Source organism: Copadichromis virginalis, linkage group LG5 (assembly GCF_057382275.1).
Source record: "Copadichromis virginalis isolate Kocher_CV1m ecotype Utaka linkage group LG5, C_Virginalis_male_GT1.1, whole genome shotgun sequence".
Lineage (NCBI taxonomy): Eukaryota > Metazoa > Chordata > Actinopteri > Cichliformes > Cichlidae > Copadichromis > Copadichromis virginalis.
Genome location: NC_140622.1, coordinates 30330152 through 30345602, shown reverse-complemented (window position 1 = coordinate 30345602; position 15451 = coordinate 30330152). Strand labels below are relative to the sequence as shown.

The following is a 15451-nucleotide window of genomic DNA, read 5'->3' as shown; positions in this document are numbered from 1 at the left end:
AAGATAAAGAAACACAAGCACATTTTTAGCCACAGGGAGCAAAGCAAGCTGGACATACTAGAGGTTCTCACTTTTATCTATGTTATGTTAAAGGGAAATCCTCAATAACAGGCCATAGATGCATGTTTCAGGGTATTTCGTATAGAATGAAACTCATCTCATCTGTCTTCAAGATTGTCCAGCCCAAAAAAAGAAAAAAGAAAAACAATTCTCCAAACTGACGTAGGTTTCTATTAATGCAACAAACCCTTCTAGTCACTGACTAGAAGCTATCAGAAGCAACAGAGCAAGTCCAGAAACTTAGGCACAAAATTATCTGATTTTTCATGATGTTCGCTATTTGTTTTCCATTTCCTACAGACACTTAAACATTAATCATATTCTTAAAAAGCTAACCACGACGATGTTTAATCAGAAAACCAATATTTTGTCATTCGTAAGATTGGGTGCACATTAGAGACAAATTGTGGTGTCATGCTGATAAACACATTAGATTAAAAAAGGATTATCGGTGATCTTCTAAGGAAAAATCATTGTGAAGGAATGCTTTTGTGTTTTATGGTTAACGGGGGGCAGTGGGCTGCTTGTTCTTGAGTTTTAGCTTATCCTGTAATTTGACTATGAAGTCCCCAGCACAGAAGCAATAAAGGACAGGAGTCATTAAACAGAAATGCCATGAAACCCCAAAACTAGCTACAGGTAATTATAATATAAATAAATATTTGTAAAAAAAAAGTACACCCGATTTAAAAATTAAGGTTTTACGTATCAGAACATAACAAAATAATCTGGTCCTTAGTAGGTTTGCAAATGTAAATACAACCTAAGATAAATAAAAAAATGACATATTTATTTAACAGAAACTAAGCCAATTAATTGGAGAAGCAGTGTGTGCAAAAAAACTTTTTTACAGCTTCCATAGAAATTAAGAGGTTAAGGAGGGGCCAGGTTTTGCTAGTCAAATGCAGTTGATTAACTGATCCTTGATTAACTGAACCGTGGCCACCTCTTTAAAAAAATTATTTTTTGCCATTTGACACCAACAGTTATCTTAGAGAAGCAACTGTTGCTAGCTTATGAATGCAGGAAGGGTTATAAGTCCATTTCAAAACAATCTGAAGGATATTATTCTGCACTGATGAAGTGGAAAACATTCAGGACAGGCGCCAATCTTCCCAGGAGTGGATGTTCCAGAAAATTAACTCCAATGACACTGTAGTGCTCAGAGAAACAGCAAAAATCCCACCTCAAAAGAAAGAATTTGCATGTCGTGATGACCCAGCCAAGACCTCAACTCAATCGAAATGCTGCACTGGGACCTTAAGAGAGTTGTGCATGAACCAGTGCCTGCAGCTTTGTAAACAAGGGTAGACCAGAATGATGTGAGTAAGTCATACAGTAAGCAAATACAGTACTTGAATTTTCTTCAAGTTATTGCTGCCACAGGTCGTACAAGCTATCCGGTTGTTCAGTGATGACGCGACGAATCCTACTTCCGGGTCTAAAGTAGTCTGCGTTTAATATGGCTTTTGTGTTGTTAACATGTTTAATGTTATGTATTTTCTTCTATTTGATCTCAAAAAGCTCCTAAAACAGTCAGTGATCACTGTTGACCTCCCTCGGCTTTTATTACCGCTAATCATTTATTTAAGCTCAGTTTTTAAAACCTTAGGATGTAACTACAGCCCATCCCATGCAGCAGTATATGAATGACTAACCTCGTATTGTGGATGGATTATCTCAGTTGTTCTCCTGGCTGAAGTTTGGTCCTTTTACAGCATCCTGCCATGCGATTACATTTGTTCCTGACCACCGAGAACACTCACGTTAACTTTTATGGAGTGGGAAAAAAGTTAGCTTGTTTATATTATGCTAACATAGCTGTGTCGCTAGCGGTCACGTAGCACATCATTATATACCAGCTAGCCCAACTTCAGTAACCCTACAAACGTCACTGCTGTTTAGTTTTCTGTCTTCATTTATGCTGGAAGTGATAACAGAGCTGTACGTTTTAATTTGTTTCCAAAACCCTGCAGTCAGGACATGCTATATTGTATTTAGATAGAAGCTAGCGAGCTAACTCCCTGCTAACTTCTAACTCCGTTAAATGTCATAAATTCAGTTTTCATGGATGCCTGGATGTTAAACTCAATTGTTACACTTGGTAGAGCAGAACGCTGATCATTTTATTAAAGATGAAAGACTTTAGACAGTTTTTCAACTCTCAGTAATGCCATAGTGATCGTTTGATATATGGACCTGCAGCGGAGTTTAGGTCCAGACACAGCTAGTGACATCAGACTGAACAACCGGATTGAATCGTGTGTGTAAATTTTTCAGACAATGACTTAGTTTTTTTAAATTTTTTTTATGTCACAATCTAATATGTCCGACAGACATACTCTGATTAAATTTGATTTTACCATTAATGTAAATCACATATATTTAGCCAAGGTTCACTATTAATTCCCTAGTGGTGCACAACTTTTCTGGAGAGCCTCTGAAAACTTGCTATTTGGGCCCAACTCGCGGTTAAAGAACCACTGCAATAACCTGCAAAACCCTGACCACGACACTGACTTCAGCATTAATCAAAGACTGCCCTGTACAAATTAATGCTTTATTGTATCCACTTAGACTCTTCTAAGCAATGCAAATAAAAAAACTCTGAATCTTTAAATTAACTTTTGCTTCCATTCATCCCCACAACATATGCCCCATAGCTGTCCGTTTCATTCTACACTCCTAGATTATGCTGCAGGGACTAGAAAACTAGTAACGTCTGCCTACAAGTGTTAATTAGAAGTAGAACATGTTGGAATATTTTATAGGGTTCATTCTCCCCCACTTGGCATTATAAAGTGCACAAGTGTGTCAACAACACAGAACAGAACACAATACCAAACACCACAGGGAATTCCACATGTTGGCAGCCCAACATAATAAATAAAGCAGCTAAATGATCAGTGGCATCCGACTTATTAGAAGCAGATGATAGAATCTGTTGTTGTTTCTTAAACCCATTAACCGTTAAATCTTTCAGCCCAGAGTGCACCTACTGTTCGCACCTGTAATTGCCATCCTTCTTACTGGTTCGTATCCTTTCTCACCTGTGGTACACTTTTTTTTCATTCTGCACCTCTGTGTCTCGCTGTGAGGTGGGCAGATTGGTGCTGCTTTATCGTCAGGCGTTTTCCCGGTCTGGCCACCCACCCAAGTCCTCGTCTGCTTACCCCACCTGAAACCACAGGTGACGCCATCCCGGAGACAGACGCTCCACTCGCTCCACTCTCCCACTGGAGCTAGGACACAGTTTTCTAATGGAAGAAATAGAAAAACCTCATCAAAAAGAGTGTTTTAACACAAAACAGACTGTAATTGTCAGTACCAATACAGTAAAAATAATGGCACCAGTAAAGGGTCTGACAATGATTTCATCCCAATATCTAACAGCAGCCTAAACTGTAGAGGTCTGTGTGTCTCTTCGTAGATATTCTTCCTCAGCCGATCTCTGACCCACAATCAAACCAGTCATGCTGAATGTTGTTACAAAAGTGTAACAATGTTATGGCTTCTATAGCGCTTTTGTGTTTGTCACATGTGTTGAGAGTGAACCTGCTCTCATATGTGAAAAGCACAGTGCACCAGTGGTGGACCTGCCTATTCTTGTATTCTATAGCAATTGCCATTTGGGTTCCACAGTAACTGTCTGGCAACTGTCTGTTTCAAATTTTTTGGTCATAGACATTCACACTAGTGCCCTGTCGAGGACATTTTGTAGCTTTGACACTAATTATCCTGTTCTTACTTGAACAAAGGAGCAAATACCGGTCCTTCTGATGGGTTAAGCATCTTCTACGGCCCTGTCCAGCTCTCCTAGAGTAACTGCCTGTCTCCTGGAATCTCCTCTTTGCTCTTCAGGCTTTGCTGGATGATAAAGCAAACCTTCTTGCAATGGTACTTACTGAAGTACCTTCCTGGAGGAGCTAAATTACCAATGATTAGCTGTACGTTGGCTTCCAGGCTCTCAATTTACAGGTCGATCTACGTCCCTACCCTCACCTATGGCCACGAGCTGTGGGTAGTGACCGAAAGAATGAGATCGTGGATACAAGCAGCGGAAATGAGCTTCCTCTGAAGGGTGACTGGTCTCTCCCTTAGAGATAGGGTGAGAAGTTCAGCCATCCGGGAGGGGCTCAGAGTAGAGCCGCTGCTCCTCCACATCGAAAGGAGCCAGTTGAGGTAGTTTGGGCATCTGACAAGGATGCCTCCTGGGTGAGGTGTTCTGGGCATGTCCCACCGGGAGGAGGCCCCGGGGCAGACCCAGGACAGACTGGAGAGATTATATCTCTCGGCTGGCCTGGGAATGCCTTGGTGTTCCCCCGGATAAGCTAGAGGTGGTGGCTGGGGAGAGGGAGGTCTGGGCTTCTCTGCTTAGGCTGCTGCCCCTGCGACCCGGCCCCGGATAACGTGGAAGAAGATGGATGGATGGATGGATGGGGCCCAGGTATCACTTTATGCTACCAATAGTGATACTGACCTAGCCAAATGCAAAACTAGTGAAAAAAACAGATGAAGTGCTTCTAAACTGACCTGATCAATATTGCAGAAGTTTAACTGACTTGATGCTATACTCTGATCAAAATGTGTTCCTTTAATTTTTTTGAGCAGTTTATATTAAGACTAACATTTTATTTCAGACCCTTACAAACACGCTGCTATAATCAAAGGTAGATAAATGCTAGATGAAGAGTTACTACAGTGGTCATTACACTTGCAGTAACTGGCTGAATGGTGAGTGATGTCACCCTCAAAATCAGCTGCTGCAAAAATTTCCAGACAGACCACAAAGGAAAATCGGTAACCTTTGCCAAAACGGAGCAACAATTGGAAATCATTATCATTATCACTGTCAGATTTGAAATAAAGAGATTTCCAGAGACTGTTTTCGGCAGTTGCTTGAGGTGTGTACTAACAGTCAGACATGAAACCCTAACACTGATATGAAAAACAGATGTGGACTTGATGCCAAGAAGCAACAGTAGCTGCAGATGGTGTCTGTAGAAGGCAGAGGAATATCGACCAGTGTCAAATGATGAGTGAGCTCTACAATACATCTCACTTAGTCAGAAGGCAGAGATGATACACAATGAGATATGAAGATAAATTCTAAAACCTCTTTGAAGACCTTTAATATGAATCGTGTGTTGCATTCTGGTTTGACTCCATCAAAAAGAATTTCACTGAGATGAGAAAGAAAGGGAGTAGAGGAGTATAGGACATGTTCCAGAAGAAGGTAGATTTTCCCCCCTTTAAATGTAGCAGTCATGCTGTCATCTTCATTTAATGTGATAAACAGTTTGAAATTCTGTTAATGCCACATCCTTTGCATGTGAAACAAAAGGTACAGGTCAAATTCAGTTTAGCAAAATTATTAGGCAAATTTCAGTGAGATAAAACTCCCGCAAACCACAGATAATCAAATACTCACTCAATCACACATGAAACACAGTAGAGATGTGGCCACAGAGCCAGAGAAGTAGATAAAAGGAGATGAGCTTGGAAGAACAGGCCTGCTGTTGATTAAACCTTTCAGATTAGTTTCACTAATGTGTCCATTGCACAGCAGACCCTCATTTGTTATAGCTGGAGTCAGGAAAGCTTTAGTTAATACACTTCATACAGTAAGTTAGAACAAGAAATAAGATAGGAAACAATATGTTTATTTTAGTTGTACTGCTTAAGAGGTTTTCCGTCAAAAAGTGTTGTAGCAAAAGTGAAATTCATTTGCAATTTCTTTTTTTGTAATTTCAAAAGCAGCCTTGTAGACAATAGTAAATCAGTGTTCATGTTTGTTAGAAATAGAAATAGAAACACATACCTGCTAACTAGCACTTAGTAAACGTAATAAAATACAAGAATTTTACTAACAACAGATGAAACACAGTCATTTGGATAGTCTGTACCACACAGTCCAAGAAGCAGTGGAGCTAGTAGTAGCTAGTCAATGTATGGATGCATTCTGCCCTGAATCCGGTGTGAGAGGAAGATGAAATGCCTGCCTAGAAGCAGAAGAAGTCCTAATACAAATGTGGAAAGACAGATATTATAGTGAATGGGACTGCAAACAATGGCTTGTGTCCTAGGGAAGCAATCCTTCAAATCAACCCTTTAAACTAGCTTTGTACACTGGAGACAGCTCTTGGAGAGTGAAGGAACTCACTCTAAATTGGTGAGATCAAAGCTGTTACTACAATTTATTTTTTTACATGAAGCAATAGCTTTTTACCTACCTAATGTCAATAACAGTGCTAATAGGATTTTAGTCAGGGTGCAGTGAGGAGAGAGACTGACCGAAGGGTGAATGGGTCACCAATCTATTTTAGAGTTGATGTAGAGAAAGACAACCATTCACTCTCAACATTCATTCATTTATTAGTGCTATATTACTATATATTATTATACTATATTGATGCTTATTCCGTTTTCTAGAGGCCATTATCTATAATAATAATCATGTCAACATACATTTTTCTCAGGATCACAAACAGAGGGACAAAGGATTTGACTTATTAAGTTACAAATTATATCAAAAGTGTAACTTACCAAGGCAGTCTGTCTGGTGGGCACGAGTTCCCTCTGGGCAGTGGGTCAGACACTTGCCTTTGTAAAGCTGGAAGCCAGGCTTACACTTGGTGCAGAAGTCCCGGCTGAAACATTGCTCACAGTCTGAAGAACGGCACTCTGAGAGGAAACAGATTATCACACACAACGTAGAGTACTTGGGTATTCATTGTTACATGAAAAAGTCAATTTTTCACCTGGTCACACATATTTTCATTTTAGCTGAGAGGGTGAACACAATAATTAAAAAGCTGAATTTGTCCAGTGAGAGCAAAGCTGCTGAAAACTAAAGGTGAAAAAAGAGAGTAGCATCTTTGCTTCCTGAATATCATATGTTTCCTACTGAAACCTGCTGTTATGTCAGGAAACGCAGGAACAGTTAAAACCAATTCACTTTCAGAGAGGTGATTTGTATTTTGCTTTAGTCTTGTTTGCCTTAAGCAGACAGAACGTGTTCTTTTGTGTGCTTGACAGATACAGATTGTGCAATACGTGCATCCAACAAAAACAAACTTTGTGCTGATGACATTTTGAGATGCCAAGCAACTGATTTGTTGTATCTAGAATCTTTATATATTAATATTAGAAGTCACGGTTCACAGAGCAGTCAGGGAAGATTGTGTGCTCTTTCACTGTTTCTCCGAGGTAAGGGCAAATCAGAAAGGATTTTAATATTGCATTTTGTGCTAAGGTTAAGGGGAGTCAGTGATAGTAAATATGTTTGGAAAAGAAATAAAGTGAACTATTGTGGAATCTTTGATTTTCCCAGTAAATGAGACAGAAACTATGTGCTGTTGGGTAAAGTTTTCTTTTCATTTATTAGGACAGCATGTTTCTGGAAAGAATTAAGCAAGGTGCATCTTGAAAAGAAAGAGAAAGAAGAAGTGGTCTGGGACTGCAGACTCTGTGTATGAGTACTGTCGGTTGTTTTTCATTATTTCAGACCTCAAGACAGTTAAGTCATACGTGCTAATGTGAGTAAGACTATCAGCAAATATTTAGTCAGAGATCACAGTCAGAGATCTCTGCAGGGGAAAGTAAAAAAACAAAACGCACTCATGCAGCGGTTGACATCCTTTCCTCTCTGTCCGTAGTGTCCTGCAGGGCAGGCGTGGAGACAAGTTCCATGGTGAGATATCCCCTCCCTCTGCAGGAACAGGAAGAGTCGCTCTGGGCAACGCATGCAGCCGTTGTCCCGGGAACACTCCAAACAGCTCCGACAGTCCTCTGATGTTTCTCTCTGAGCTGCAGGAGACAATAGGAAGACGATTAAGCCAGAGCTGCATTCAGGAGAGGAGTTATTAAAGTAAAAGTAGAGGAGGGAGCGAGTAAGGAATAAATAAAAGCCAGGAAGCGAGAGGATGAGGAAGGAAAGGAGAGACCAAAAATCCTCAAGATACCAAGAGAATTTCGGGAAAGATCCACTGCTGAAAATCAACACATTACCAGGAACTCTATAAAAATCATGCATCGAAGCGTTACAGTATTTCACTCCATCAAATAGTTGTAGTAATTGCTTTCGTAATGGCACACACTTCTTTTTGAGGTTCAGCATCTTTGATATTTCTTAGTTTGCTGCCTTGTTAGCTCGAATAGAGAAGAGCACAGAGTGTGATGCTGTGTCTATATGTCCTTTTAGCTAACTCCTTACATGTACATTACCAGGTGCACAAAGGAAGTTGTGTCCTGAGAAAGCTTACATGTCACTCTGACGATGCACTCCTGATGACTTGATAGTCTAACACTTTCTTGGTATGAGTAGCTCTTTAGAAACTGTAGGTCGCTGATAATGAGTAGGCTTACGTTTAGTATGAAATATTCTTTATTTGACATGAAAACAGCACCAACGCTCTTTTTATTCATCGAGGACTCCCTGCTACTGCAGAGGTTACAGACTGAAGCACTGATCAGTAACTCAACTTATAACTTATAATGACTAATAGTGGGATTTTTCTTTCATAAAAATAAAATTTAGCTCTACAACGTTTTGATAAATATATTATTATCACATATTATTAAGTGACATATGTCAACAAGTAGATATTTTAATCTATTTCTATCCCAAAAATGTGATATGTACTGTAACAGTGAGGTACAGTATGACAGTCAAGCTTAGATCTAAGCCAAGGTAAGTCTTATATTATAACAAAAGCAAGTGGCTGTGTCTGCTTCCAGGTACAGAGAAGACTCGACAAAGAAAGAAAGAATGCTTTCAATCCATCGGGGATAAGGAGGGATATGGAAAGACAAGCAAGGTAGGATGGAAATTTGGATTGAGCAGCAGACAGCGAGTGTGCGTGAGTCTGAGCAATCACACTCTGATCCTTGTGGGTCACTACATTCACCTTGTTATGGGTGGCTGTGGTTTAGGATGTGTTTGTGTGCAAAAGCAAAAGTGAAACCTGTCTTAAAAAGTTTTCAAAAACCCAAATCATGTTATTCATTCATAGATAAAGACACAGAAGATCATGTAACGTCAAGGCAACTATGAAAACATTTAATCGTGTATAGTCTTGTTTAGTTTCTCATTAAATGGTGACCTTTTTTTGACTGTCAAATCAAGAGTTACGAACAGCTTTTTAACAGTTTTTTCTTATAATCATTCAAGGGTTGGAGCTGGCGTTTTAAGTTTTGTGCATAATTATCTTTAGTTTTTAATTTTTGGTTTTCTTTGGATTGTAAATTGGTGAAATCTAGCTTTCTTTTCAGTCCTGAGCTTTAGTTACTGATTTGAGGGTTGTATTTAGTTAGTTCCCCTGTTGGTTTCCATTCTGTTCCTCCTTCTGTCTCATCTGTATTTGTTTCCTCATCACTGTCCCATGCCTCACCCTCAATATTTCTGTCTGTTTTCTTTAGTTACTTCCTGTGTTTACTTTGAGGCTTAGTTTTCCTAAATCATGGGATGTGCAGCTTTTCTTCCTGTCCCTGCTTTGATTGTCTTTAGTTGTGTTTTGGTCCCCAGCTGTTTCCTCTTTCCTTAATTCCTCTTCTGTATATATCATCCACATTAGTGTGGGTTCCCCTTTGCTTTTCCTTTCCTGCGGGTTTTTTTCTTTTCTGGATTAACAGATTTCTTTAATAGGTGTCCTGTTAGTTTAGATGAGAAGCAGTGAAACTAGTTGGAAAAACGTGTCCTGTGAACTCTTTCATCTTTCAAGAAAGGGCAAAGATTTCATTTTAGAGCTTCTGTTAATTATTAGGACTATGATTTTTTTTTTTAAGTGAAATAGAAATAAAACGATTAGTTAAAAAGCTCAGAAACATTTAAAAAGTGGACTACATTATGAAAAGTTTAAAATTATTTTTTTTGTACGTATGTATGTTCTCATACATATAAAATCTTTAACTGCACCTGATACCATAAAAAGACATTTTGTGACAAACTATCAGTCTATTAATGTTAAATAAGCTGTTCCTCTCACGTCAGTCAATAGTCCGTTTATGACCATAGACTTTATAAGAAGAGTGATCCAGCACCTGTTTGCAGTCTGCTGTTTTGAAGGCACTATTTAATCATTGTATCTGTCACCATCTTTAATTTTTAGAAACAGAGCTCACCATATCTGAATGAGATAGTGGAGCTAAATTAATTCATTCACACTATTATCATTAGTTATTATTAATCTCTGGCACTCTTCCATTGTGTGTCTTTGGTCCTCCCATCACCCTCAGCATGTCGTGGCAGATGACACGTTCTGCATGAGGTTCCTGCTAAAAGAGTTCTTCCTTCCCACAGTCGCCTAATGTTTGCTCACAGGGGACTCATTTTTGGCGTTTCTCTTAATTATTGTATCAAGTGCCTCGAGGTGACTTTGGTTGAGAACTGAATATAATTGCATCGCAAAGATATACAAGCTACATGGATTTAGCAAATAAGGTTAACTTGTCTTAACCATCATATAAATAAAATAATGGAATTTCATTCACCAAAATTTGAGCAGAATGCAAAATGTATATAATATATATTCTGTTTTCATATATATATTTCACCTATGAAAACATCTTTAGCCCTACATGACAATAGTGCTTTGGTAATTTTTCTTTTTATAAAACACTAAATCAAATGTAATAGGTTCTACTCCTTTGAAGAGGTAATTAAAATTTCTGGTGTTGAAGATTTGTTTTCAAGTGATCTTGGCAGAGTTACTAAAGATAACAGATTTCCAAAGACAGAGTTTTCAACTCCAGTGCAGAGTGGAACAGAGCAGATTTCCCCAGAATAACTCAGTGATCCATTTGGGTTTTGAGACCCGCTGAGCTCTCAGCTCATTGTCTGAAAAACAGTTCTCTACACATATGCTATCGATCTGCAGGCTTAAGGGACTTACAGAGGAGCGGCAGGTTAAGGTAGCGTAAAACGCTAAACTTTGACCTCGTATGGGATTGCCCTGGGTTTTTAACAAGCACCAGGTGTAACAAGATCTGTTGGGGTATCAGGGAAAGATGTTAACATTTTGGAAAGAGCTTACACCCTAAAACACAATTCACAAAACTGGAGTATTTAAGGAAAGTGACGGCATAACGATCACTGAGATTAGTAAGTTTAAATAGGAAAAATAAGGAAACAATATTGTATAATGGTTTTGAAGCTAACAAGTTCTCCAACTTGTCATATCCATATGAGCAGTTTGTTCCTGATGTCTGAAATTTCAGCTTGCAGCTGAGTTGACATATGATGCTGTTTATTTGTGTGTAAGTTAAGAACTTTAAAAAAAATGCAATGAACCCTATAATGAAAATCTAAGTTGTGTTTCTTTACATGGTATATGTAATCTAGTTAAAAAACCCAATCAAAAAACAAACAAATCCTGGTTATGCTATAAGTTTATATATTTAAGTTAAAATGATCACATCTATTTTAAAATATATTCTTAACAGGAACAGATATGTTTCAACAGTGCTCCATAATGTGTACATTAACTAGAAAAAGGTGGAGACGCACACTAAAAAAACACAAGCTGTAGGGGTGCTACCGTCATGTCCCAATGTCCAGACACTTGACAGCAGCCGAGTCAAAAATGTGCTGCAATTTAACATCTTTTTCACCTCTTGATCTCCCAGCTTGTGTTAAATTTTCATCTACTTTCTACTAGCTTTAAATGTTGTTATGGAGCCCCTGGAGATCTGTAAAACCTTCATAAGGTGTTTGCACAACATTATTGATTTGAGTGCATAAAACTGTTACCTTATGTGACATTAGAGCTCTGCATGATGGTCCTGATAGGCTGTTTTGTCTTCTGATGCAGCTTTGTTTTTAATTGTTTTTATGTTAACTATAATAAATGGGAAATATAAGGAGACTCTGTAGATTTTTCTCTTTATATGTTATACTTGTTTTGATTACTGTCTGTTTTCAGTGCAATGATGCAATGTTCTTCATCTTCCATGCTGTTTCAAAGAAGGTTGCTCAATAATTAGTCAGACTTTTCTTGCAGATGTAGCAGCAATTGCTTAATATTGACTGATGATTTCATGTTTAATGCTGCTACACACACTTTGATGAACAGGGGCATTGATTCAGTAGTTTTCTAAAACATAATGCTCCCCCCCAATTTCCTGGGGCTCGTTTTTAAAGATTTTGACTCTTTAAAATTCTTTGACTTTATTCTTTACCTATTTATGTTTTCCCAAAAGGCAAAATCATTTAGCCAAAATTGTTGGTGAACAGACATGGATCACTAGTAGCATCCAAGTGGCAGTCTTAGAAAGTGAAACATAAAGCCTTTGCAGAACCTCCACCAACTGTACTGCTGGTACCAAAAAATGAGCCATTCCCTGTAGACTCCCATGTTAAAACGCTTAACTTTACAGCATGACAAATAGTTTTGGTCTCTGTAACTATTTTACCAATCGTAACGACTGTATGTGTTATGATTTTTTCCTGTAACTCACTGATTTCTGTTGTATTAATGATTAAAGATATGCATTACTGGGGGGCGACTTTGAGTTTTGGGTTGCAAACCAGACCAATAACTATCAAAGAAGTCTGTGCTTTATATAGTATTTGCATATTTGTGGTGCTGCTATTAATGCACATTTAAAGAAGTTTGGACCTCTGCAGCTACTGCACCATTCCCTTCAGCAAGCCTGCTCTGTAACGTTACGTGGTCTGCCACTTTACGGCTGAGTTGGTTGCTGTGGTTCCTAAATGCTTCCACTTTCCCATAATGCCACTTAGAGTCTGAGAGAAGAAATTTCATAAACTGACTTGTTGCAATGATGGCATCCTATCAGAATACCAAACTCATTTTTTAGCAACAATTTGTAAAGGCAGACTTGGTGCTCATTTTTATACACCTGTAACAATCGGACCAGAAACACCAGAATTAAAAAATTAAGATGCGTGGCTCACCCCTTAATGTATAATCATAAATGTGTAGCCAGTGAGAAAAGTACTAACTACTTTCAAAGTTCCCAGTGCCATTGCTACAGTATAAAATATAAAACATTGGGTAAACAACTTCTCTAACACCTGTGCCCACAAAGTCTTTACTTTGAGTAATACAGACAGACCTGGTAGATGCAGACAGGCAATGATTTGACTAAAACTCAGTGTGCTGCTCAAAAAAGGCTTAAGTCATCCAAACTTAAATGGTACTTTGCTTCATTGCACATTACAGACTTGGATGATGTGTCTCATAATAATGGTGCAGTTCTTACTTATTTTGCAAGTTGTTATGCTGTCATATTAAGTCTTTTGAGTGTGTGAGAGGAGTAGGTGGAAGCATTTTTCTACAATTTTCTGTTGTTTTTTCCCCCATTGAGTGTTTTTTTTTTTACTACAGTCGGTCATAAACATGAATACTGATAGAGTGAGGGATAATTGCAGGAGAAAAAAGAGCAAACAAGGAATGAAGAGAAAAGACAGATTAAAATTAAGCTACTTTCTGCTGCTCCCTAATTCACAAGTGGTCGTCCCAGCTGGTAGCTCCTCATGTTTGATTTGACAGAGTTTTACGTGGGATGCCCTCCCTTTCCTGACACAACCCCTGAGGAATTTGTGCCTCCTCCCGGGAAGGAAAAATCAAATGACAGCATAAATCTCCGTGGTAAAAAGAGATGAATGCTGACAGCAGGTCAAGCAGTCATTCCAACAGCTAGCATTTAACCCTTTAGACCTATAAATGCAATCCAACATTAACCTGTTCTAAGGTATTAGTATCAAATGTCATCCAGTATGCAATGTTCAGCTCGTATAATGTATTACTTTTTAAGTAGGACTTTTTATAAGTCATTATAACTTGCATATTTTACAGGCTATCTTCTAATGTGTTTGGTTAATGTTCTTGCCTAATTTGGGAAACATTGAGGATTAAAGATTCCACTTTAGGAATTGCATGAAGTTGTTTACATATGCTGTACAGTAGTAGCCATTTTGTGGCAATGATTTAATTTTAAATGTGAAACATGATAAAGATGACTAAATAATAAATTATTCATGTGTCATGTTACCATCTGTGTGCGTCCAGTGCCATCACATGTTTATCATACGCACATGACAGAATTAAGATTTTGAAAATGTATCTCTCGTTCTTTCAATTTGCCTTTTCACTACCTGAATTGGAAGCGCATAAACCTGAGTGAGTGTTAGTGGCAACTGATGGCTTTATGAAGCCCCTATAATTATTATCTTAACACTTGACCTCTAGGTGGGTGATGGGGGCAGAGAGAAAAATGTTACAAGCCAGAATGTTGGTCTAATTGAGACCGGATCCCCCTCTATTAGTCTCTGATTTCTTAGGAAATACCAGACACCGGTGAGCATGAGGGTTACCACAGACCTGTGTGGCTGTGGTCTGGACTGTTTTCAGAGGGATTGGATAAGAAAGTGATTAGAGACAAATCTGGATCTGGAGATAATTCCCAAACACTGTGACTATATGCTGGTACAGAGTTTAACAAGAAAAGACAGGCTAGTTTATACACTGAATACTGAGGAAATAAAGTAATTCGTGGAAATAAAAAGTGATTCTTATTTAAAAGAAATAATCTATGTACGATAAGTTCTGTAGAATGTTTCTGAAATACTTGTTTTGTGGGTTTCTGGAGTAATTAACATAAAAATGGATCTTTCTGTGTTAGGTGATTTAATTAGACCAGATAAATATCATTATGATGATGATAAAGTTATATGAGAGCTGTGTAAACAAGAACTGCATCAACCTAAGCTTCTTTAATGACACCTGCTCTCTAGTGTAAGCATGTCCTAAATGATAATGATGATGATGATGATGAATAAATATATATTTGTATCGTTTGTCTGTATCGTTACGTTTTTAAAATAATGCACAAGTATCTCCAGTTGGTTCCTGTTTTGTTGTACATGTGGAACATAAGTTCATTTGTTAAGAAAGTGGGAAAAAATTGAAACTGCTGTAATTGCTGTTGTAATGCTATCATGCTAACAGCCTCTTTGTGGTCTTTTCATGGTGTACTCACCACTTTGCTTCTGCATGATGCCGGACCCCATCCTGATCACTTCACATAACAAAGACATCACAAGGAGTGGCAAATGCATCTGGGCTGCTGGTAAGCACCCGTTTCAGCGCCGGGTTGCGGACATCTGCAAAGACTCCAGGGTTTCAGTTGAAAATATAGTTCCACTGTGAGGCACAGAAAGAAACGAGAATAGAAAGGGGCAAAGACTCAGGGTTTAAAAGACGTAGGGGTGGATGGAGATGAAGGGAAGAAGATAAACGTGAGGGACCAAAGCAGAAATAAGAATGAGTGCTGACGTGAGAGAAGAGAGGAAACACAAGGAAAAAAATCCTTTTTCTCTTTGTCCTGTTTCGCAGAGATGATTTAGGGCTGAGATGATGAGACAGGC

General features: G+C 38.5%; 1 protein-coding gene and 1 long non-coding RNA gene across 2 annotated transcripts in view; one reads left to right on the top strand and one right to left on the bottom strand.

The window, feature by feature from the left end:
- rspo4 (R-spondin 4) overlaps nt 1–15238 on the bottom strand; it is a 30345-nt gene extending 15107 nt beyond the window's left edge. Inside the window, exons 1-4 of the mRNA XM_085457272.1 lie at nt 15064–15238; nt 7681–7869; nt 6607–6744; nt 3111–3317 (exon numbers count right to left, since the gene is read on the bottom strand). Coding sequence (XP_085313398.1) covers nt 3111–3317; nt 6607–6744; nt 7681–7869; nt 15064–15142 — 613 coding nt within the window. The 5' untranslated portion in view covers nt 15143–15238. The remainder of the gene's footprint in view (nt 1–3110; nt 3318–6606; nt 6745–7680; nt 7870–15063) is intronic.
- LOC146710034 (uncharacterized) lies at nt 1098–8607 on the top strand. The gene is made up of 2 exons (XR_014920525.1): nt 1098–1382; nt 7719–8607. It is a non-coding gene; the product is annotated as an uncharacterized LOC146710034 (long non-coding RNA).
- Nucleotides 15239–15451: the final 213 nt, after the last annotated feature.